Here is a 23,790-nt window from a genome sequence, read left to right as displayed (position 1 = left end):
TGTGAGTGATAGAGAGAGCCGAGCCTGTGGTATATCATGGCAGCTCTGAACTGGTACAAGTACTGTCGCGGTCCCGGACTCAGTGGACAGTACTTGAGCGCGTGCTTGAATGCCTCTGCTACTTCGGTTACTTCCTACAAAAAAAATATCTTGATGGATGTTTCAAGTTCGAGTCTGAGTCTTTAAAATATGGAGAAACACAAATAATAACGCAAAATAATTTATTATGGTAAAAATTAACATATATCAATAAATGTATAAATGAGTGATCGAGTTTTTGAGTGTTCATGTTCAAGTTTTTGAGTGTAAGAGTGATCGAGATTTCGAGTTTTTGAGTGTTGGTGTATTCGAGTATTTTAATGATCGAGTGATGAGTGTACGAGATATCAAGCGAGTGAATGAATGATTGAAGGAGTGAGTGAGTAAAAGAACATAAATTATTGAATGAATTAATATAAGATTATGCAAATAACTCAATGAGCGAATGAATGAATGATTAATGAATGAAAAAATGAAATTCATAGCAGTTACATTAGTGTACACTCCGGGGCAGTCCTGCATGAGCACCGCGCGCGTGTACAGATGGCAGGAGAGCTCCCAGCAGACCAGCTCCCAGATTGAGGTGGCGCCGCAGGTCTCGCGAGGACCTAGCAGCTTCAGTGCTGATAGGTAAAGTTCCTCAGCCTGGTTGTACAGACTTCGCTTTTCAGCACTGCAAAGATTATATAAAGCTAGGGTCTCAATCTCTTTCTATCTCTAAGTTACAGGTGAGTCAACTGCACTTCACTTCTCTGAATTTCTTAACAGATTTATTTTTTTAATTTAGGTTAATTATAACTAGTGGTCGCATGCGACTTCGTCAGCACAGTATTAAACAAGTAGGCTTTAATATGTCCGGTTCAGGAGATAACACAAAACACACGTGTCCTTGCGGACACACAGACAGACATACGATAATTTTAAAAATAATTTTTTCCTAAGCAACATAAATATGTTTACTAAAAACTAATCTTCCTTGTTATTACAGACCCTCCAATCTTACTAATATTATAAATGCGTATGTTTAGATGGATGGATATTTGTTTGAAGATTCCAGAACGGCTCAACGGATCTTTATGAAATTTGTCATACATATAGAACATAGTAATTAAGGTTTTTGTGTAATTCCTCGCGGACAGAGTCGCAGTCCACAGCAAGTTTTATTAATATACGTAGATACCACTCACCCGAATCCACCTTGATCACAATGAGCCTTAAATCTCATATATCTTCCCTTGTTACAATACAGTAAAGCCAAATTAGGTATATCGTTAACTTGCTCGAATATCGTAGTCGCCTCGTCCAGACATTCCGACGATCTTTTTGATAGATTCGTGAACTGTTTCAATAGTAACTTGGCTTTAGGATCCTTTTGATCAGGTTCTTCTACGTATTTCATATAGATTTCTAAAAATAAAACAATAAGAACACATTTCAAGGTCACTAAATCGATCTTTTTTTTTCTAAACATCAGTATCCTAAACTATCATCAATTATTAAAATAATCAAATATCTTGTATATACCATCAGCTCACTATACGTCCCCAACGAGGGGCTCGGAGCCTACCCTAAGTTAAGGGTGATTAGACCATAGTCAACCACGCTGGCCAAGTGCGGGTTGACTGCACACATATCATTGAATTTCTTCTCAGATATGTGCAGCATCACGACGTTTTCCTTCACCGTAAGAACGTCGGATAAATGTACATATGTTCTAATCGAAAAACACATTGGTACATGGCGGGATTCGAACCCAGGACCTGCAGATTGCAAGTCAAGTGCTTGACCCCTGAGCCACCGACGCTCTAAACATCTTGTAAGCTCGGAATATCGCACGAGATGCAGCGCAAATTAAATATAGCGTGGCTTAAAGAGATACAAGAGAAAGCACTGCGCTGCGCAATGACCTTAAACCTACAAGACATTGGAAACGTAACATACGAAAGCTTGAAGTGGTTGGACCACAGACCTTCATAAATAGACAGGTTATAAGCAATTATATTTTGTGCCTATTTGATTTTTTCTATTAGAGAAGGAGGAAAACGAGCAGCTGGAACACCGAGGTGTTCATCGACTATCAGCAATACGATATGATTTTCGCTATTTGGCTCTCGGTGAGACTTGACTGCGGGATGTATACTTACGTTGTGCATCATTCATAAAGCGCACGGCCAGCTCGTTGCAGACTGAGGCGAGACGACGCAGCAGCTCCGATCTCTTCGCGGCCGAGAACTGTCCCGCGCGCCTGTAGTACTCACACGACACCAACATCGCATCTGTATCGCTTGATGGTAGCGATATGTCTGTTGAAGATGATAAATATGTTGAAATCCATTTGTTTTTATGTTGAAGTGTAATTTTCATTTATGTTTAGTTGAAGTGTAATTTACATTTATGTTATGTTGAAAATGTAATTTTCGTTTATGTTATGTTGAATTGTTATTTTAATTTTAATGTTATGTTGAACAGGAAAGAATGTCATTGACTCCAGGTCCGGGGGCGCAACAAGCCTTGCATTTAAGCACACCAATGTGTCTTCCTGTTGAGTATTGTAATAACGTAATTTAATATGACCTATTCACTATTCCTACGGCATTCATGGATGGATGTATGGATGGATTTTGGTTAGTATCAACTTACCTAGATCGAACTCATCCTTAGCGTCACCTTCGATTTCTTCACACATATCCTTTTCAATCTCCATTTTAATACTGCTGTCAATTTCATGATCCGTTTCAAATTGTTTCCTAAACTGTTCCAATCTATTCCAATGTTTGCTGAGCTGAAAGAAATTATCTCCAACGCGACCTATCAAACAGCTTGCGTCCACAACTCGACTTTTTATTATCATATTACTCAATAATGTTTGACATTTACTCGCCATGTCAATATATTTTAAAGAGAATCCATATTGCTCATGCGAGTAACTGTATTCCGCTAAAGTCGCGTACGCGAGACAAATTTTTTCATACAACAACGTTTTCAAATGTAACTTCCAAGCGAAATTATCATCACGATTCGGTTCATGCCAGGACGCCATTTTGTTCTCTTTACGTATCAAAATGGCGTTCTTGTCTACATTCGAATTGGCTTCGATTAAATAATTTCCTGATTTATCTGTGTTCTTTCTTTCTCTTTTCCTTCGTCTACTTCTAGACACGTGTTCTTTTGGATCTTGTTTCTTTTTATTTAAAGGTTCGTAATTCATTTTAATTGGTTCGTAAGGATTCGCCATTTTAGGATGTTGCTCTTCTGTTATAATCTGTTGTTTCAAACGTTCGCGTTCTTCATCCTAAAAGACAATGGCTTTATATGAAGCTGTACGATATACAATTGTGTCACATAATTCTTGCAAAATTATATAATTGTCTAGATGATGCTCTGGGGCTTTAGAAAAAGTGCATTCGCTACGATGCAATTCCATAGCGAGCTTCAAAAATGTATGGAACTGAGAATAACTTTCGATAAGTCACGTGATTTTTGTGCGTCACTTTAAAGCGAATGCATTTTATCTAATCCCACTAGAGTCCTAGGAAGAAGGGGGCGAGCAATGGAGTAAATTGAAGTTAAGAGATCATAAGTTGAATAAGAAATAACAGTGGTTTTACAGAAACCAAAAATATTTTAAAAGGAACGAAGAAAAAACTGTTTAGAAATCTGTGTAGTAAAGAGCGTGTATGATAATAGACATCTTACTAATATTATAAATGCGAAATGTTTACATGTTTGTTTGAATGTTTGAAGATATCAGCAGAACGACTGAACAGATCTTGATGTAATTTGGCATATATATAAAACATAGTCTGGAAGAACACATAGACTACTAATTACTCTTTTTTATGTCGCAGTCGATCGCTATTTTGTTTATATAGTAAACATTTATATGTTCTTTTTGGAACCTTTTTTCTTTTTTTTTTAGGGACTTTCGTTCTTTTGAACATGTCACTCCCATAACATTCAACTTAGGAACTAATAACAACTATAAGTATATAAAAAGCGACAAAACAATAAAAAAATCAAGAAAACCTTGTTCCTGCCGATAGTAACATGATGAAGTGCACACAAGCCGCGCAGAGCATGTCTCAGAGCGCGACCACATCGCTCCGGTACTTGAACACCGAGACCGCCTATATTTGATGACTTCGCTTTGGCGTCCTAAGTAAAATATTCACTTATTCTTATGTGAAAGAGATGGGAAGGGGAGATGAATTTGGCAGAGAAGAAACACATAGAATGGGCTAAATTATCTTTCTATATGCGTCACCTTCTTGGTCTATGAAAATTAGGTCTATGGCAAGTCTGTTCACTATTTTTGACGACTTCAAGTGGGCACTTGCCAGCTTTTAAAATATAATTTTTTTTTTACTTGTTTATTTAAAATGATTATTGACAATGGCAAAATGATATAGAATAATACGAACAAAAAAGAAAAAAAAATTCTAAGCCGAAAAAATTATTATTTGATTTTTCAATTTTTCGATTCATATGTTTTTTGTACTCATATGTTAAGTAATCGAAATATTTTTTTTTAATTCCCGTAGTTTATGTGATAGAATAATAAAAAACATATAGTGTTTAAATAATAAATAAATACATACAGGTGCTGTATCTTTGACTCTGTCTCCGATATGTCGTAAAGCCAACTCACGGCCACCATTGTTCTTGATTTCCTCTTCTTTTTCCCCAGCCTCATTAGCTTCTTCCTCCTTGAATTACAAATTAAACATGTATCACAGCTGCCACCTCACGAAAATTAGGTTTTATTTATAACTAGTGGTCGCACGCGACTTTGTCAGCGATGTCTTTAAAAAAAAAGTAGCTTATATTATAATATTCCCGCGTGCATCAGCTTCCTTCCCGGCAAAGTCCCGTCTAAATCGGTATAACCGTTTCGAAGATTACCAGGAACGTAGCCTTACGGCCAGATATAAAGACAGACAAAAATTTCCAAAATTAGTTTTTTCGTTATCAACAACGAAAATACATGTGTACGAAATATATATGTATATATATATGTATCTGTCCGTGTATATATATATTACATACAGACACACAAATTAATATGTATTGATGAATTAGATGGCGACTCATATATATTTAAAATGAATCAATTTAATATCATTATTGACTTACCTTATCTGAATGTTCACTCGTGATCTCGACTTTTTCACTGTCTTCATCTCTCTTACACGTTTTAGTATCACTTTCTCCATCTCTTTCACTCGTATGGTCATTATCACCAGTCGTTCTCGCAAACTCACTAAAATCTTCTTCATCCTCTGAATCTGAACTCTCATCTGGAAGAAAAAAAATTGGTTAAAAGTTAAAGTCAAAGTGAAACCGAATTATATAATAATTAAGTAATTAAATCAATTATAGCTTAGATTTATCTTAAAAAATCTACAGTAAGCTTAAGCTACTAAAGTAACTAAAACTCGGAATAAGTATGGCTTGAAAATATACATTAAATTAAATCTTACTAATATTATAAATGCGAATGTTTAGAGAGATGTTTGTTAGAAGATATCTCCATAACGGCTGTATGGACCTCGCTGAAATTAACCATAGATGTAGAACATAGTCTGGAAGAACATATAGCCTACTTGTTTAATTTAGCATAGTAATTAAGAATACCTTTAAAATCAGGAGACGCAGGATTAGTAGTTGCCGGTACATACAAATCAGCCAACATATAATGCGAAGAAGCTACAATCTGCGGATATCTTTCAACTTTCAACAACTTAACAACATGTTCCAACAATTGTTTAACATGTCGAGACCTGTTAGTCAATCTCATATTCCTAGCAACTCTATATAATAACATAGCAACCGGTGTTGTGAACGGATTATCCAAACTGTCAGGACACAAAGATGTCAAATCATATAACTTCACAACATCATCATGTGGCCCTTTAAACAACCAATATGTATGTCCGGCTTTAGTGACATTAGATTTTAAAAATGATAATATATTTTGAGCAACATTCCTTATAACTTTGGGTGAGAATTTAGAATTTTCCATATTAGGTAAATCTTCAGTTTTCATTGGTTCATATTTCTGTACAATACCATCTAAGTGATAACACATCAACACCTCCGGGACATTACACATTAAATTATCCAACCAATAATCAATCCCGGTTAATACATTGATAGGATCTCTTGCATCTCTTAAACGGAGACTGACACATGGACGATCTTTATCACCAAATATTGGCAAATCACTGCCAACTAACATATGTATGTCTTCAAATGTCCAAAGTACATTTCTATTATAAGGTTGCTCATTCGGAGGACCTTCTACTTTTGTTTCTGGCTCTGGTAGAAATGGACCTGTAAATAAAATGTAGCTTCTATTATCAAAGTACCTAAAACCCTTGTAAAAAAAAAGGAAATCATTTCAAGATTATATTTAACTCATAAAAAGAATTGTATATCCGATCTCTTTGGTGGACATGGAGTTTGCATTCTGCAAAAAAGGTGGCATACTGGCCACTACAACCTTTGCCTTTTTATTTAGAAAAAGATAGGGGAAAAGATTTGACCGGGAAGTAAAAAAGTCAACATTGAGATGTAGTAGTAAATAGTCATGATGAAATAATTGATATAAATAGTTTTATCATAGTATTTAAACAATGAAAATAAAAGTATTTTGGCTGCGTACCAACATATGAAGATTACAATACTTACCAGCAAGACACATTGGTGTGTTTTCTGCATGTACAGGGGGTTCTAAAGGTGAAGGACGCTCCACCACACTATGTGAAAGAAACTGTTGAGTTAACTGCAACGCTTGTCGGGCCCCCGGCCCGGGAGTCAATGACATCCTTTCCTGTTCAACATAACATTAAAATTAAAATAACGATTCAACATAACATAAATTAAAATTAAATTTTCAACATAACATAAATGACTAACAAATCAACATAACATAAATGTAAATGAAAATTACATGACAATAATTAAATTATCTGTAGGTTACCTGTTCTGACATAGTCTTGACTATGTTCTCGTAAAAGAAATCTTTCAGCCAAGACCATTCCGACTTCATCAAATAGTCATACACATCAAAATCGTCAAGTAGTAATGTGTTTTCCACTCGATGCACCATCATGCTGACCTGATGGGAAAAAATTAAATAGTTTATAATACATTTTGGTTAATTTACTTAATATATTTGAAAAAAATTGCTATGTCTTAATATGGTAAAAACACAGGCCTTTTTATACATTCTTATTAATATTATAAATTTGAAAATTTAAATGAATGTTTGTTCCAAGGTTCCAGGCTGCATGTTCTCATTGAAATTTGGAACAGATGTAGAACATAGTCTGGAAGAACACATAATCTAATAATTACCGCTCTGATGGAGTCGCAGGCAAAGCTAGTAATTTATGTGCTCTTCCAGACTTTGTTCAAAGTATGTGCCAAATTGCATCAAGGTCTGTTAAACTGTTCTGCCACCCTCTAACAAACATCTATCCATACATCTAAAATTTCGCATTAATATGATAAGTAAGATATGGTAGAAATGCTTACTGTTCCGTTAGGCTGGTAGGGCAACTTTAGCAGTTTCTTAATGCATTCTGCATCAGATATTACATCCACTTCTCCCACACAGTCGGGAAACATGTGGGCCATTCTAAAGCTGTAATTACAAGAACATCTTGTGTGAAAAGTCCATTTTTTATTTAAAAAAAAAAACTAGAACAGCTGGCCAGCACATCTACTTCACTACAATATTTATATGTTTAAAATAAAATTATTAAAAAACTACCTTGAAAACCCAGTTCCTCGAGTCAATATCTGTTTCAAACCATACGAGTCAATAGCCGCCCCCCAATTAGAAGGAGGCATGTTGAGGTCAGTATTGCATTGCAGTCTGGCATACCCTACAGGACTCTGGAAAGCTGTATACTTTACTACAGCAGTGGATTTGATGCCAGGGGATGGGCTGCGGTCCTGAAATTTAAGATTATTTTATTTTAAAACTTATCTTCAAATCATACAGTGTAGCGGCATCATACTCCTTAAACTATATTCCATTTCCATTGCGCACATATGTTTCCATTATTCCTCAAGTACGTTTAAATTGTAGACTAAGTCAAATATAAAGATGGAATCTCGGTTAATTAAGACAAACATTTAAATATTAAATGGATTTAAATAACCACGCTTAGTAAATAATCGTTTACCTTGTTTCTTTTTATGTGTTCGTTTTCGTTTTCGCAGTCTTCCATTATTAAGCTTTTATACGCAGTAATTACTTCTGTAAATTCTGCACTATTTTGATATATCAAGCGCAAACAACGATGTTTAATCGAATACTTGATTAATTGTTTTCGTCGTAATCGTGGTATTTTATCTTTTCCAAATCAAAATAGCGAAAATTGCTAAACTGAAAACACAAATGACAATATGTTGACAGTTGACATTGGTTGACATTTCAAATCCCCTTGACGTGCACTCTTTGCCCACCTTTGCTTTGTCAATCCCTTTACCAGGTCATAAAATTTAAATTAAAAATGACAACCCCTTAAATTGAAGATAATTTTTATTGTAAAAAATAAGAGATTTTATCGTTTTTTTTTCTAATATACTTCTATTAACGTGTGCCCAACGCTGCTGTTTCTGTTGGAAAACATTCTTCAAAATACCGAAATAAGCGTATTTGATTAAATAAAAAAATGTATTTACTCTATGCCGAAATGGTCAAGCCGCCATTTTACGAGCTATTTTTTGGCATAATTGTCAATCTATTGCGCTTTGCTTCTACGTTTTGCGTTTTCTTGTAATTTTAGCTTTATTACAATTTCTTCAATTTACTTTAAAATCCGCTCCGATTTGTCGCTAAACACTTCTGTTAATTCGGTGAGTATTAATCATACCGTAATTTATCATACGTTCAGAAAAAATCGATGGTACGTCGACAGATAAGCGGATCATTTCAAGTCGCTACTTTTATTTAAGTTTAATATTTATTTTAAATCTGTTTACTGTTTAACACCAAGTTTCCAAACTATAAACAACATTATTAAGTTCAACCTAAATTATATGTATATTTCGCCAAATACAATAGTCCGCCATGATGAATCATTTCAATAACAATAAAAATACCGTTCAATAATAATATACTTTACTCAAAGACTGCAATGGCGAACCGAAGACCGCAGAACAACGGGCGTCGTATGGATTTCGGCCGAAATGATAGGCCGAAGAACTTTGGGCGTAGTGGCGTGTCTCCGTGGCAAGGCGCCGGGCCGGGCGGCGGAATCCCGAACCTGCTACCTTTAGCTGGCGGTTCCACTGAGGCGACATTAGCTCTGGCCAGTAACATCATCAACCTTCTGCAACCTCGTCAAAATCCAGTGCCTTCGCTCCTAGACATGCCTATACGACGAGACTTCGGTCCCAATATGGGTCGGTATGACCGCGGTTTTGGACCCAATAGGGTATGTATTAATAGTAAAATACATAATTTAAAAACTTTAAGCTATCACTTAATGTTTTTTTTACTTTTAGTGATGAAAAGTTATGTCTAGACATCATATTATAAATTAGTGTAAATATGAACAGTTACAATAAATTAGTTTTATGCATATTTCTAACTTAATTTCATGTCTACACAGAAAATTATTCTCATATTTAGATATGTTTTTACTAATGTATAGAAAATAACTAGACAATATTTATTTTTTAATGGAATTGTTCATCATTTTATCATTTAAAAATAAATCAAGAAAGTACCGAATTAGATAATTTATAGTCTGTTAAATAATAAGATATCTGGTCTGCAACTCAAAGATAAGTTTATTCATTAATACATTTCTTTACCATAATCAACTTATACTAATGGCCATCAAGAATTTTAAAAGGTATGGTTCTTTTTTAAGTTTAAAAAGAAGAAATGGATAAAAAAATCTTGCTGGAAAAATTAACCCATGATCAATACAAATATAAAAGTGAAACATGAAGATTTACTTGCTTTTTATTTTTAATGTTATGTGTTGTATGTTTTAGATGTCATAGCTTTTATAAAAAGCTTAGTAATGCTTTTTTTGCCTTTTCTAGCAATTTTATGAATTTTTACCTACCAAAGAAATAATTACAAACTTGTACCCTGCATTGCTAAGTCCTCAATGTGAACAATAATTATTACCCAATCCGAATATAATACCCATCATTTATACCGCGCCACAAATTTTCTGAAAACTTTTATTTCTTTTCGATAATTAAATTTCTTCCAGGAATTCTAGCCCTTTATTTTTTGCGTTCAAAACACGTTCGATGGCTCTAAACTTGTTGCCATTGTCCTGTGATAATTTCTTTATATGTTCAAATTACAGTGCACCTTCGCAAGGCTACAGAGCCTAACAATTTCCTTACTAATGTATAAAAATTCCCTTTAGATGGGCAATCAGGGTAATTTCCGGCGTACGGGAAATTATAATCGAGCTGGTGAGCGTATCAACACGAATCGTAAGCCGTTCAGGCCCAATGATGGGCAAAGGCATCAAAACAAGAGCTCCCCGAAAAAGGATGCCGATTCAAAGGCTAAGCCTGTTAAGGAGAGGTAAGGATTCCTTCCGGTGGTTGTACCGCATCTCTGAAACCGCCTTGGCCCACTTTCACACTAGTTCTCTCATTCAAACGTTCACCGGCCTAACACTTTGGCCCAATTGGCAATATTTTCCACCAACATCATATGATGTTGGTATGAACCAAAATCTACACAATTCAATTAATAATGTAAATCTTCACTGATGAAATTTACCGTCCATATAGCACATACTGTGAAATAAATAATTTTTATGAAATTTAATATATAGCAAACACCATTTTGATCCATAAATGGATTTTGTAAACTCTAGAATACAAATATCTTGTTCCAAGCAATTTAACTATCAAACAAATCTCTCACAATCTAATTTTAGAACATGAAAAGTTCTTTTCAATTGTCTGAAGCAAATATGTTTTTTTAAATCAACATACATAGTTTTGCATGACTAACAAAATAAGTATGCTGTAGTGATCAAGATCAAGGAGAGAAAGAAGAGACAGGGGAAAAATCAGAAACAAGCGAACAGAGAAAAGAAGCTCTGAAGACCCGCTATGACGATATCAACTCTCAACTACTCAAGTGCCATATTTGTAACAAGAGTATGTGGGATGGACGGTCCTTTGAGAATCACCTGAGTGGTAGAGCCCATGCCATCATGATGCAGAAGACAGCGGAGAGTTATGCCCTCACTGCTGACACTATGAGACAGGAGATCAAGGTGAGAATTAAGATAATTGGATTGTATATTTCAAAGTTTGCCCGCTCCACATAAAATGTAGATTTTCTTGTAGTGTTGTTTTCCTATGAAAAGAGCCTTATTTGTCTGGTATAAACTACTTCTTAATTAATGCATTAATACATACAGTGACTGAATATTTGTTATTTCCAATAAACTAAAAGGGGAATAGCAATATTGTAATTCATGTTAGGAGGAGAAATGTATGTATTTAATAGTAGTACAGCCCGCAACATCTTGCATGAATGGGCCTCTCAATCTGTATAATACTACAACCTACAGCACCAAACCCAACAACTACAAAAGACGCGAGACAAGTGGAAATAAGTCAGTGTTTCGTCACAGTTTTGTCCTTATAAAAAAAGCGTAGGATGGGGAAATCGACTTGGGGTGGAAGGAACATAAGTATGGGAAATGTCCTTATTCTATGCATCCCTTCTTCTGTAGATTAAAATTTTTTGCGAATTGAGATGGTTTGTTTGTTAAAAAAAAAGAGTAGAGATTAAACATAATATTCATTATTTACAGATTCGTGAAATGAAACGCACAAGGAAAATAGGGCAGCAACCGCCTCGTGATTTCTATTGCGCGATGTGTGATATGTATGCAGCAGACGGTGCTATACACAGGACAACAGTTGGTCATCGTAAACTTAAGAAATATTTACATCCGACATGCACATATTGTCATAAGGAAATGCCAACACGTATCGAGTTGGATGAACATAGATTGACAGCGGAACATCTAAGGAATATGCAGGATAAACAAGAAGTGGTGACCAAGCCGAAACCTGAAGGTAAGACTTCCAATCTAGTTGTCATCATCTCCCTGTCCTTATGCCATTTATTTAGGGTTAACGCGCCAGTTTTTGTTCACCAAACAGATCTCTTTCTAGAACAGCAGTCCAGTTCCCCTACTGTTGTATCCTCAATCAATCAATTGTGCTATAATTAGAATATTATTAATTTTTTGATGGACATATTTGGTTGCTTAATGTATTTTTATGTAAATTTCTTTTACATGTAGATTTCTCATACTAATGACAATACTCAGACTACTAACAAAGTAATGTTTCTGACACTAAAATTCTTGTATAAAAGAGAGTATTGAAGATAAGAATGTGTTTTATACAGAGATTTCAGTCTCAGAAACCAAGATAAGTGAAGCAGTTATTCTTTATTATAATAATGTCTATTAAATTGATACATATTTCATGGGTATGTTCATAGCAAGTACAAGACAAAAAAAACTACATGAGGGTCGCCCTTAGTGACCGAAAACTGTAATGCCTTAGTAATGTACCATTTTCTTGTAGTAATGGTGATATCAACAATGTCCATGGAACAATCTTATCTACGTGAGGATCGCGAGCGCTGGCGTCGTCCGGAGCGTGTCGAACGAATTGAGAAACCAGACACACATAAAGAGAACGAGACTGTTAAAGAAGAGAAGATTGATGATCAGGTATGGTTTAAAAATACAACTGATTGCAGCCCTACAATGTTACAAACAGACAAACCTTCATACATAAAAACATTACCACCTCGAAAGATATGTATCAAACAAGCAATCAATTCCATCGGCAATTGCAGATGTGTTACGCACAGAAAGGCAATGTTTCCATTCCTATGCGTCCCCTTCCCATCCTTTCATTATAAGAAAAAGGTAGGAAGGAAAAGGAATTGCTTCGACTTAAGGTGAAAGTTCTGTGTGGTCATGATATTAAACCGTGCTAGACCTACTGATGCAACAGATGTTATTAGCGTCTACCACTGTTAAATTTATAATATACTAGCTGTCGCCTGCGACTCTGTTTGAGCGGAATTTAAAAAAATACATAATTAGTGCCTATGTATTTCAGACTATGTTCTACATGTATGTCAAATTTCAGCGAGATTCATACAACCGTTCTAGAGATACCTTCTAACATCCATCCAAACATTTGTATTAATATTTTTTAGTAAGACACTTTAATGTGGATTGCATTTTAGGGTGATGTTGAGATGAAGAGTGTAGGTGATGAGGATGCGGAGAAGGCTACAGACAAGCCGGTGCAGAGTGAAACTACCACAGAGGAAGTGCAAGTTAAGAAAGAAGATAACGGTTTGGATGGAGAAACTACTATATTGGATTATAAAGAGGGAGATGATTTGTCCAATGTCACACAAGATATGATACCCGTGTACAGGTGAGATTTTATCATTTTTATACTAACTGTCGTCCGCGACTCTGTTCATGTGAAATTTAAAAAAAACTTAAGTAGCCTCTGTATTCTTCCAGACTATGTCCGTCATATATGTATGTCAAATTTCAGCAAGATCCATTCAGTAGTTCTGCAGATACCTTCAAACATCTATATATCTAAACATCTAAACATTTCGCATTTATAATATTATTAATATGTCGATTTTTATACACGCGACACAGATTACTAAAAAGTTTTTTCTTCGTTCCTTCTGGAGATACATTCAAACAAACATTCGGATGAATGTTTGAATGTATCTCCAGAAGGAATCTATGGATAAGAAAGATCAGAAAGGATATCTATGGATGGATGGATATCCATCCATAGATATATTTTGTATATAATAAATGCGAACGTTTGGATGGATAGATGTTGTTAGATGGTATCTGAAGAATGGCTCAACAAATTTTGATGAAATTTGGCACAGATGTAGAATGTAGTCTGGAAGAACACATAGGCTACTTATTTAATTTGTTTTTAATGCCTCGCGAACGGAGTCGCGGGTGACAGCTAGTGCACAATAAAATAGGATTGTCTTTATATAATATCGAATTTAAATAAATATTTCATTCAAATCTAAGCAGCAGTTCTGGTTGGTCAAAGATCTAAACATTCACATATATAATATGTTTTTGAATTTTTTCTTGTTTTTTTTTTATGTTTCTTTGTATTTCGTAGCACTGAGCGCGGTGTAGGTCGCTCCTTCCTGTCAGAGTTCCGCTGTGTGCAGTGCAGCCTGTGCCGCAAGCTGCTGGACAGCGAGGAGACAGCTGAAGTACATCTCAAGACTTGGAGACATCATCAGTTATTCATACGACTGATCACAAGGTCCAATTCTCAGGTGATTATACTTTATTCTTCGCTTTGATACTAAAAATAATTTTTTAAAACAGAGAAATGTAAAATTTCCCACTTATCCCCATCCCATTTTTGATGCTTCACAAGCTTTTATTTACCTGTCCCGATGTTTGTCATCAAATCTTTTAATTTAAATCTAATCCACTTCCTGGTTGCTGATTGAGCGGAACTTTTGTATATATGTGTAAATCGCACGATATTATGATGACATGGTGTTGATTTGAAGATGGAAGATGGCAATAGGAACTTCGTAATGAAATAACATAACTTGATTAAGTTTAGTCTCGTTTGAATCTTCTTGACGATTACTTTAACGTTTATTTTTTTGTAGTTCTTCCAATTAACAAGAACATAATAAAAGCTTTTTCTAAATAGAATTTAAAAAACTATTGGTCGCAGCGTAATGTTTTATATCCTAAAGCCTTCCTCTATAAATGCACAATCCAACAAAAAAAGAATTTTTCAAATCGGATCAGTAGTTCCTGAGATTAGCGCGTTTAAACAAACAAACTCTTCCGCTTTATAATATTAGTAAAGATTTTGGGATTTATAATTTTTTATGTAATTTATGGTTTGTCTATAATAAAAACTTTTATTTAACCAAGATATACGATATCCAAGTATAAGTCAGTGGAATTCTATTCTAATTTGTTCAAATTGCTTTCCCTCAGCTTCAAGAAGGCAGCAAGCGTCAGATGAACGTGGAAATATGTGGAAACTGGAAGCGGCGCAAGACCTCGCGCGATGAGGACACAGAGGATGATCATGACAACTATCACGAGGAAGGGGAAGGAGCCCAAGCGGATGTCAATGGAGAAAAAGCAGCTAATAAAGGTACAGTCAAAGAAAATTATATTTTCTAAAGACAAATTCATACAGTTAAAGAATTAAATTCCATTCCCACTTGTCAAAAACGTAAAGGATGTGTGCTATAATTTTTTTTATTATATAGTAACAATAAACATGGATGGATGGATGTTTGTTTGAAGGTATCCCCCTGAATGGCACAACGGATATTGATGAAATTTGGCACAGATGTATAACATAATCTGGAAGAACACATAGGCTACTTACCAATAAGGTTCCACGTGGACAGAGTCGCGGGCGACAGCTAGTATAAGATGAGACTAATAATATTATAATGTGACAGGTGATGTCTCCGTCGAGAAGGCAGTTGAGGTGAAGATAGAAGAGGACGTGGCTATAAACACTGCTGATGAAGACCTGGAGGACTGGGAGCAGTCTGTTGATGAGATATTGCATCATGAGAAAAACAATACAACTGGTAATTAATACAAATTATAATTTCCATATCAATTCAAAAGTAACGGACACAATGCAAACAATCAAAGAAGAAACATGTTTTAATTTCGATAATTTTTGTTTGAAAACATGTTTTTGTAATTTCAATTTCGGAAACGCCAATAGCTCAATGGTTAAGTGTACGGATTTCCGATCAAGTGGTCGAAAGTTCATATACCATCATTCGATTATTGTAAACTATACTCCAGAGCTTACTTTAAATGTTACAAGAAATATTAGTGAATTAACAAAAAATCTGATGTTATTTTAGAAAAATAATATTGTCATTTGACCTATTTTGCTTTGGAAATTTAATAGTTTTGTAGAGACTATTTATAAGAAAAAAGAAAAGAGAGAAAAAATCATGTGTGTTATTTCGTCATTTTTATACCTAAATATTTAAATTGTAAATTATAAAATACATATAAACTATTGTAGATAATTTATCCAGAAAATATATAATAAAATTTAACATTGTATATTTTCAGAAACCTCTTCAGATGCAAAGACAGAAGCTGAGGAAGACAAATTACTTGAGGAAGATGCAACAGAAAAGAAAAATTCTCAAGAAAATGTTCCATCAAAGCTATCACCGAGACGTAGCAAACGTCGTCAATAGACTGTCTATACTATTTTGAAATCTTTTAAGTATTGTATATTTACTTTTCTTATAAAAGCGGTGGCTCTCCAATGTATTGGCTCATCCAGTGAAATACCACGACTACACAGAACACGTCAAGTGGATGTTCCAACTGCAGTCTGATTAGTGTGGTCCGGTAACTTAATTTTAGTCTTCTTCCCCTTCTCACACTTATAAGGAAAGGATGGGAAGGAAAAATGGATTTGACAGAGGAGAATTGATCTCTTTCTGTGCTATTCTTCCTTCTTTGTATTTGAGAATGTCTATGGACAGCGGAATCGCTATTTCAGTGAATCCAGGTGTTCACTTGTTCGTTTGCCACCTTGTAATATAATAAAAAGGTCATTAATCAGTTTGTTGCTTGTACAGGGCTTTAAATAAAAAAAACTCTTGTTTGCACAAAAATGTGTTAATATAACATGAATAACAAAAAGACATAGAAAAACTGATCTGACATTACTAAATTCAAAAGTTAAATTTCGTCTTTTTTCTTTGATTTAATGGCAGCTATAGTATAAAACTCCTTGAACATCACTCAAAGACTAAAATAAATTGGTGAATAATTTTTTCATATAAAATTATTCAACAGTCACTGTCACTCACTTTTACATTTCTTTTGTTTAATATGTTTTATACTAGCTGTCGCCCCCGACTATGTCCGCGCGGAATTAACAAAAAACATAAACTACAAAGTTCAAATTGACTATATTTTATTTAGAGAACGTTTATATGGGAGTAAAAAGCTGTTTTTAGCGATTTCCAGGCAATTATTCGAATATTTATCTTTTAAACCTTCCCTAGACCACCACGAACATTTCAAGACCAAGATAAGTTCAGTCGTTCTCTAGTTTTAGCGAGTCTCTTCTTTCTCGAGTTGTTTCGCTTTTATCTGCCTTTACTGATACATTGGAATCTATAACACGAAACTTGTTGAGTCAAAAAATGCCATTACCTTTCGCCGAACCCTAAAATAATCATCTTGAAATTATTAAACTTTGTAACTTGAACAAACTGTTATTTCCATGCGTAGGCATTTTACATATTTCTACTAGAAAACTTATTATTAGTAAAGTATCATCATCAGCTCACTATACGTCCCCACCGAGGGGCTCGGAGTCTACCCCTAAGTTGAGGGTGATTAGGCCATAGTCAACCACGCTGGCCAAGTGCGGGTTAACTTCACATATATCTTTGTCTTCTCAGATATGTGCAGGTTGCATCACGATGTTTTCCTTCACCGTAAGAACGTCGGATAAATGTACATATGTAAATCGAAAATAGAAAAACACATTGGTACATGGCGGGATTCGAACCCAGGACATGCAGATTGCAAGTCAAGTGCTTGACCACTGAGCCACCGACGCTACTTAGTAAAGTATAATAAAGTCTTACTAAGAATTTTACATTAAATTCTTCATATCTTGAATTTCTTGTAAGTTTTTATATTCGAGATATCGAGATTCTACTGTATTTATATGTGTTCCAAAATGTATTTAATCGTATCAAGTCTATGTAAAGGTGAGCCTTCTTGAGGATGATGAAAATATTGTACATCCTTGGATGAAAGTTGTGGAAGTCATGATGAATGTTTAATGGAAGATTATTCTACAATATAACTTTAATAATATAAGTAATTATATATAAAGAAACTCGTGTAATGGATAATTGTATTGATTTTTTTGTAGTCATAACTTATGTATAGTAATCTTCATATATCTTATAGGCTCGGAACATCGTACACTACGCATAAAATCTCAAGAATATTTGCGATATACAAGGATCTGTCCCAGGGCATAGGTTAAACTAATTATAACTCACTAACGCCCCTAACGTCCTGTCATTGTTAAAAAAGTTTCACAATCATGTAGCATGTCAAAAACACGCCATTTATTAAATTTTCTAGGTCCTTGTAGGTTTTACATATTTTCAGACAGACCTAATTGTAGTGATAGTTTTTTTATAGATATTTGTGTAGGTTATACGTTTTAGTAACTTCATCGGAATAGTATGTAAAAATTTATGATAATTTTAGTGTATATTATATCCGAGAGGGTGCGCTGTAGGAATCGAATACAAATTTATAAGTTAAGTTAGAAATACTTTGTCAAAAATATTCACGCTAAGCTCTCAGAACAGAATGTTAGATGTACCAGCGGAACGGATTGCAACATTAATGTAAAAACAGGTCATGTATTTCGATGAAAATGAAATTCGTTATTAAAATATCATTTTACTTAAAAGAAACCATAACTCAGTTGCTATTCAATACAATATTAAAATTGTTAGAACAAATAAGAATATGTTCTATAGTTATATCTCTACTAGCAGCCGCCCGCGACTCCGTCCGCGCGGAATTAAAAAAACAGTAGCCTATGTGTTCTTCCGGACTATGTTCTACATCTACGCCAAATTTCAGCGAGATCCATGCAGCAGTGCTGGAGATACCTTTGAACAAACATCCATCTGAACATTCGCATTTATAATATTAGTAAGATGTAACTTAATTAGTGAAGTCAATATGTTTTTGTAATGTTTCGTCAGTGGAAACCCAAGGTTAGACAACACAATATCTGAATAATGTACTTCTATTAGAGATTTGTGTAGACTTAGTATTTTTAGGTCATTAATATGTAGTTTAAAATTATACTTTTGTAGGTTATTTACAATATAAGTGGTTTTGTAGATTTTAATATTCACTAGAATTTTCTAGTGTAGAAAAAAACCATACTAAAAATATCGTCTATAAATAACTACAGTTTATTTTTTAATTAGAATTAGAAAGCTTATATTAACCAGTTTCCGAGACCAAAATCTCTGTATAAATATATCATCCCCGTCACTATCTTTAACAAAATCAAGATATGTTAAATGGGGATTTTGGTCTCAGAAACCTACGGTAAGTAATAGAGTTTAATCAACAGCTTAAATCTACATTAATGGGACTGGTATTAGTAATAACTATTATATTGTTTTGAGGACAGCAAAATTATATTTATCTTGTTTTTACATTTTTGGTTTACGACTAATAAACCAGATATGACATTGTTCATATCTATATTGTACTAGCTGTCGCCCGCCACTTCGTTTGCGCAGGATTAAAAGAGCCGATCTTCAGGGAATTGGACTTTCCGGATGTGACGATGCATGGAAAGGGAAAATAATTTCTTTCTGTGCTTCCTCTCCTAAGTTGATTAAAGGTAGGCAACGCATATGCAATTGCGTATGTCTATGGGCAATGGTCACTTCGCTATTTCAGGTTTGCCACCTTATGATATAAAAAAAAATCAGGCCTACTGAATATGCATTTAAAATTTCATAAAAATCTGTAGAGTCATTTCAGAGTAGTATAGTAACTAACATTGTGACACAATTTTATATATATTGAATTTTAATTTTATAATTTACTCTATAAATTAATTCCATTTAATTTTTTTAGGAATATTCAAAGACTATTCTTTGTATATTTAATTTCAATGGATTAAAGTAGTTATGTGCTTAAATATGGTGTAAAATATTTGTTTTTACTCAACAGTTATCTAGTAATTGTATTAGCAACTCCTAGAATCTAGAACTAGTGCACTGCAGTTGTCTTGATATATGCTTTTGAGACATGCAATTTTTGCTTTCACATCTTTATTAAACTGCCAATACATTTATATAAAAACCATGTTATTTTTATGCAACTGTTATTTAATGTTTTTGTATTTATATTTCAAAATATATTTTAGGTGTCCTGAGTTTTCACTGCTCAGACACATGTAAATCAACGCACTTGTGAAATTAATCATCTAATCTCTGAAAGTGTGAAGTTATTTGTCTATGTTAAGAAGTTTCAGTAGAAAATAATTACTTTTTTTTATAAGTTTACTGTTAGCAATTGTAATTAGGCATCATTAGATATTAGTAATAATTTGTCTAGTAATCTAGAACATATTAAAACTTTTTAAAATATCTATAAGTGTTTTATTGTAGAAAATTACTAAGTATCCTATAATACACGAAAGTCATAGAACTTTGAATATTCTAAAGTAATGAAACAACCTTTTTTTTTAAATAATTTAATGATTTACAGTTTGACTTTATTACAGATTAACAGAATGCTGGTTGTGGGTACACAATATTTGAAATATTTATTGTTGGTTTCCGAGATCAAAATCCGTGTTTAAATCATATCATCCCTTTCAATATCTTTAACAAAACATTCTTTTCGGGGTTAATGTTAATGGAATCACTTTGTTGTTCATTCGTCTGTCTGTCAAGACTTTTTCTCAGAGCTATCAAGCTAGAATTTATTTTTTTATGAAATAAAACAAATGAGTAGTGGAAACACACATCAACAACCCTTAACCAGATAAAATTATGTTATATACAGGGATTTTGGTGTCAGAAACAAACGTATCACTTGTTTTTCATCAACTTCAATAATAATTTCGTATCCTGTAATTGTGTTTTCTGTCGTTTCTTATGCTTTTCCACAGCTTTTAGTTTAGGTTTCTCGGTTTTCTCCTCTATCTTGACTTTCTTATCCGTCTTTTTAGATGAATCATTCAAAATTTGATCAGTGTTTTTAATTTTCTTCACTAAAACATCACTTTTAGCGGTTTCTCTCAATAATATTTCTTTATGAAACGACACTTTTTTCTCCGCTTTCAACTTTTTAATAACCTTATTTGAAGCATTGTTGAGATTTACATTTCTTTTCTGCTTATTCAAAGCTTTTAACTTATTTCTACCAAACTTAACCATTTTAAAACACTCACGCGACCGTGTTTTCGAAATAGATTGTCAATGTCATTATACTGTCATCTGCAAGATGTCTTTTTTTAATTTTATGACCTGGTAACATAGACCTTTAAGTCATAAATAAGATGTCAAAAAAAATTCAACAAAGAGTAAAAGTATTACAGATAACATTTTTTATGAAACACTTAGCCCTGCCCGCGACTTCGTCCGCGTGAAAAACTGTCTTTGAGCTGCGCGTGCTACGGGACAGTACTTCGACATTGCAACACTGAGGTGATCAACGACACTCATTGACATCTGCAACACCAGAGGAACTGCAGATGCGTTGACGGCCTATAAGGAAAGCTCTTTTTACTATGACGACATTTCTCGTAGGCATAGGTTATTTGAATTTTTGTGACTGCATTTGTTCGACATGAAATCGTGACGATAAGAAATTGTGCACAACTTTCCCCGGAGAGTGTTGAAAGTCGCCCAGTTGAGTGCCCTAAGAGAATGGGCCAGCTTGAGGATTCAACTGCCGGCTAATGATCTATTGATTTTGAACACTGTTATACTCAAAACCGTCGAAATTTTCTCATAGAATCTTCTAATTTCATGTGAAGTACTTTTTCAAGAAGAAAATTTATTGTATTTGAAAACCTAGGACTGGCGTGCCGCATTTATAGTTGCAGATTAGTCCGCTAGAGGCGCTGGTGTCAGCCGTGGCGCTGGCAGAGCAGTCATATGGGGCGCATCGGAAGGAATGGAGCGATGTACTCTCTCTTAAATGGACTTCGGACGTCTTAGGAAACATGATACAAATTTTATTAACAGGTAAAATTTCATTATTTACAAAGTTGTCAGGTTTTAGTTGAAACTCATTTTGATTAACTTACCCTTATATGTGTATCCTTGTATATGCCTAATTTTTCGACCCCCCAAATATTTCGTAAAAAGGAAGACGACAAATAAAACACATTTTGCTTGAATAATTTATTATTGTCACTTTGTATCTGCCAGACATCGCCGAACGAATAACAGAAACAACGACACATTTAATTCTACTCATTTAAATGCGTAATATTAACGCAAATCTAAGCAAAATATTAAATAGTTGTACTGTTAAAAATGAGCAATAAAATGAGTGTTATTTTGGAATATTACTTCAAGTTGTATCAATATTTTAGGTTAACATTTACAAATTAAAATTTCGATAAATTGGAGCAGATTCTTTGGATTTATACAAAAAAATTACTAAATAAAACACAGCCATTATATAAATTAACACTATGTGAATTCAGTTTTTCATGTTTATTTATAATAACAGAAAAAAATCTTACGTCTAACTTAAAATAAATATGAAAACATGCATTTTACAATCGTAACTTCGTTAAATTAAACACAGAAGGTGAATCACAAAATTGTTTATATTTTGTTTTTTTTTACGAATAATTTACAAACTCCGGGATGATATGTTTGAAAAACCTAATTAATTGGGTCCTTTTTGATTTATTGTTTTTATTCCTCTATGATATTTCTAATCTATGATCACCTTGTTTGGAATTGCCATATACAATAACATAACCAAATTTGGGGAAAAATTTTAACCATTAAAAAAAACAAAATATTTGACAGAGAGAGAGAGAGAGAGAGAGAGGATTTTTTAACGAAATTCAGTCATATTATAAATCACATACAAAGCTTATTATAGTTTCTACATATAACATACAAAAGCTACGGCTCTTCTATATAGTTCTATGTATTGTCTTTTTAATATTGACACGTCGAAAAGGCATAAAAAAATAAATGCTATAAACGAAATCTAAGCATAATTTATGCCATGATTTAATTAATTCACGCAAAACTGCAAATTACAAATATTATAGTGAAATCAAAATTAGGAACATATGACTAACGCATATCTAACGTCATTTTATTTTTAAACCAGTATTTTTACTTGGAATGTTTCTAGATTGTTCGGGTCTTGAGGCTAACCTCTTCTTATCACTTTAACTAAACTAAAATTTGTTCTGTGGCAAAATTATAATTAAAATAGGAATATATGTCAAATATATCCTTAAATTAATAATAATGGAATGTTCCCTTTATATTATGATATCACGACAAATAGTACTAGAATTATAAAAAATAAACATTTTGTTTAGAATTAAAAAATTGTACTTAATTCGCATGATTAGGAAAGATGTTTGGCGTCAATTATCTTTAAGTAAGTAAACGCTAAATACATTTTCAAGTGATGCGAATTAAAAAAATGACAAAGCGATGGATAATTTGCCAAGCTCGAAGTATTTGATGGCAGTTTTCTTATTATAATGACTACAATCAACAAACAACATTTGAATATTACGCATATTTAAAACATCACACACATATTTTCATTTAAACCGTCTACGAATACTATTAATAATGTATATAATATGAATATATAGATTATGAGATTACTTTTAATTACGTTTCCCTTTGGACCGATCGGCTTAACGATCAACGATTGGTCCGATTGATTGTATGGATTTGTTTCAATGGAAGAATATCCCATTGGGTAGATGAGAAGGCTGACCGGTCCAACAGCAAACGCCTTCTAATTTGAACATTCACATAGCAATTATACTTTTATAATACAGCAACGGCAATATTTTAAAAATGAAATATAAACATATGAAAAG

General features: G+C 33.7%; 2 protein-coding genes across 3 annotated transcripts in view; one reads left to right on the top strand and one right to left on the bottom strand.

The window, feature by feature from the left end:
• LOC106116387 (erythroid differentiation-related factor 1) overlaps nucleotides 1-8,448 on the bottom strand; it is a 12,022-nt gene extending 3,574 nt beyond the window's left edge. Inside the window, exons 1-14 of the mRNA XM_013310209.1 lie at nucleotides 8,235-8,448; nucleotides 7,817-8,001; nucleotides 7,579-7,687; nucleotides 7,022-7,159; nucleotides 6,730-6,871; nucleotides 5,674-6,372; nucleotides 5,173-5,336; nucleotides 4,638-4,745; nucleotides 4,066-4,194; nucleotides 2,680-3,331; nucleotides 2,184-2,342; nucleotides 1,227-1,446; nucleotides 532-712; nucleotides 1-134 (exon numbers count right to left, since the gene is read on the bottom strand). Of these exons, the coding sequence (XP_013165663.1) occupies nucleotides 1-134; nucleotides 532-712; nucleotides 1,227-1,446; nucleotides 2,184-2,342; nucleotides 2,680-3,331; nucleotides 4,066-4,194; nucleotides 4,638-4,745; nucleotides 5,173-5,336; nucleotides 5,674-6,372; nucleotides 6,730-6,871; nucleotides 7,022-7,159; nucleotides 7,579-7,687; nucleotides 7,817-8,001; nucleotides 8,235-8,279 (3,065 nt within the window). The 5' untranslated portion in view covers nucleotides 8,280-8,448. The remainder of the gene's footprint in view (nucleotides 135-531; nucleotides 713-1,226; nucleotides 1,447-2,183; nucleotides 2,343-2,679; nucleotides 3,332-4,065; nucleotides 4,195-4,637; nucleotides 4,746-5,172; nucleotides 5,337-5,673; nucleotides 6,373-6,729; nucleotides 6,872-7,021; nucleotides 7,160-7,578; nucleotides 7,688-7,816; nucleotides 8,002-8,234) is intronic.
• Nucleotides 8,449-8,754: 306 nt separating this feature from the next.
• On the top strand, nucleotides 8,755-16,996 carry Pep (Protein on ecdysone puffs). Of its 2 annotated transcripts, XM_013310248.1 has the most exons (11): nucleotides 8,755-8,910; nucleotides 9,186-9,491; nucleotides 10,449-10,612; nucleotides 11,069-11,318; nucleotides 11,865-12,132; nucleotides 12,652-12,800; nucleotides 13,328-13,524; nucleotides 14,260-14,422; nucleotides 15,111-15,273; nucleotides 15,590-15,724; nucleotides 16,230-16,996. In XM_013310248.1, exons 2-11 carry the CDS (start codon nucleotides 9,192-9,194, stop codon nucleotides 16,358-16,360), a joined length of 1,920 nt encoding a protein of 639 aa, XP_013165702.1. In that variant the 5' UTR covers nucleotides 8,755-8,910; nucleotides 9,186-9,191; the 3' UTR covers nucleotides 16,361-16,996. The 2 variants fall into 2 exon arrangements, with proteins under 2 accessions (XP_013165702.1, XP_013165703.1); XM_013310249.1 differs by lacking the exons at nucleotides 8,755-8,910; nucleotides 10,449-10,612 and having other exon boundaries at nucleotides 9,374-9,491.
• The last annotated feature ends 6,794 nt before the right edge of the window (nucleotides 16,997-23,790 follow it).

This window comes from Papilio xuthus, unplaced genomic scaffold (genome assembly GCF_000836235.2).
Source record: "Papilio xuthus unplaced genomic scaffold, Pxut_1.1 DF827756.1, whole genome shotgun sequence".
Lineage (NCBI taxonomy): Eukaryota > Metazoa > Arthropoda > Insecta > Lepidoptera > Papilionidae > Papilio > Papilio xuthus.
Note: the sequence above shows the minus strand (reverse complement) of the source record. Positions and strands in the feature narration are given on the sequence as shown.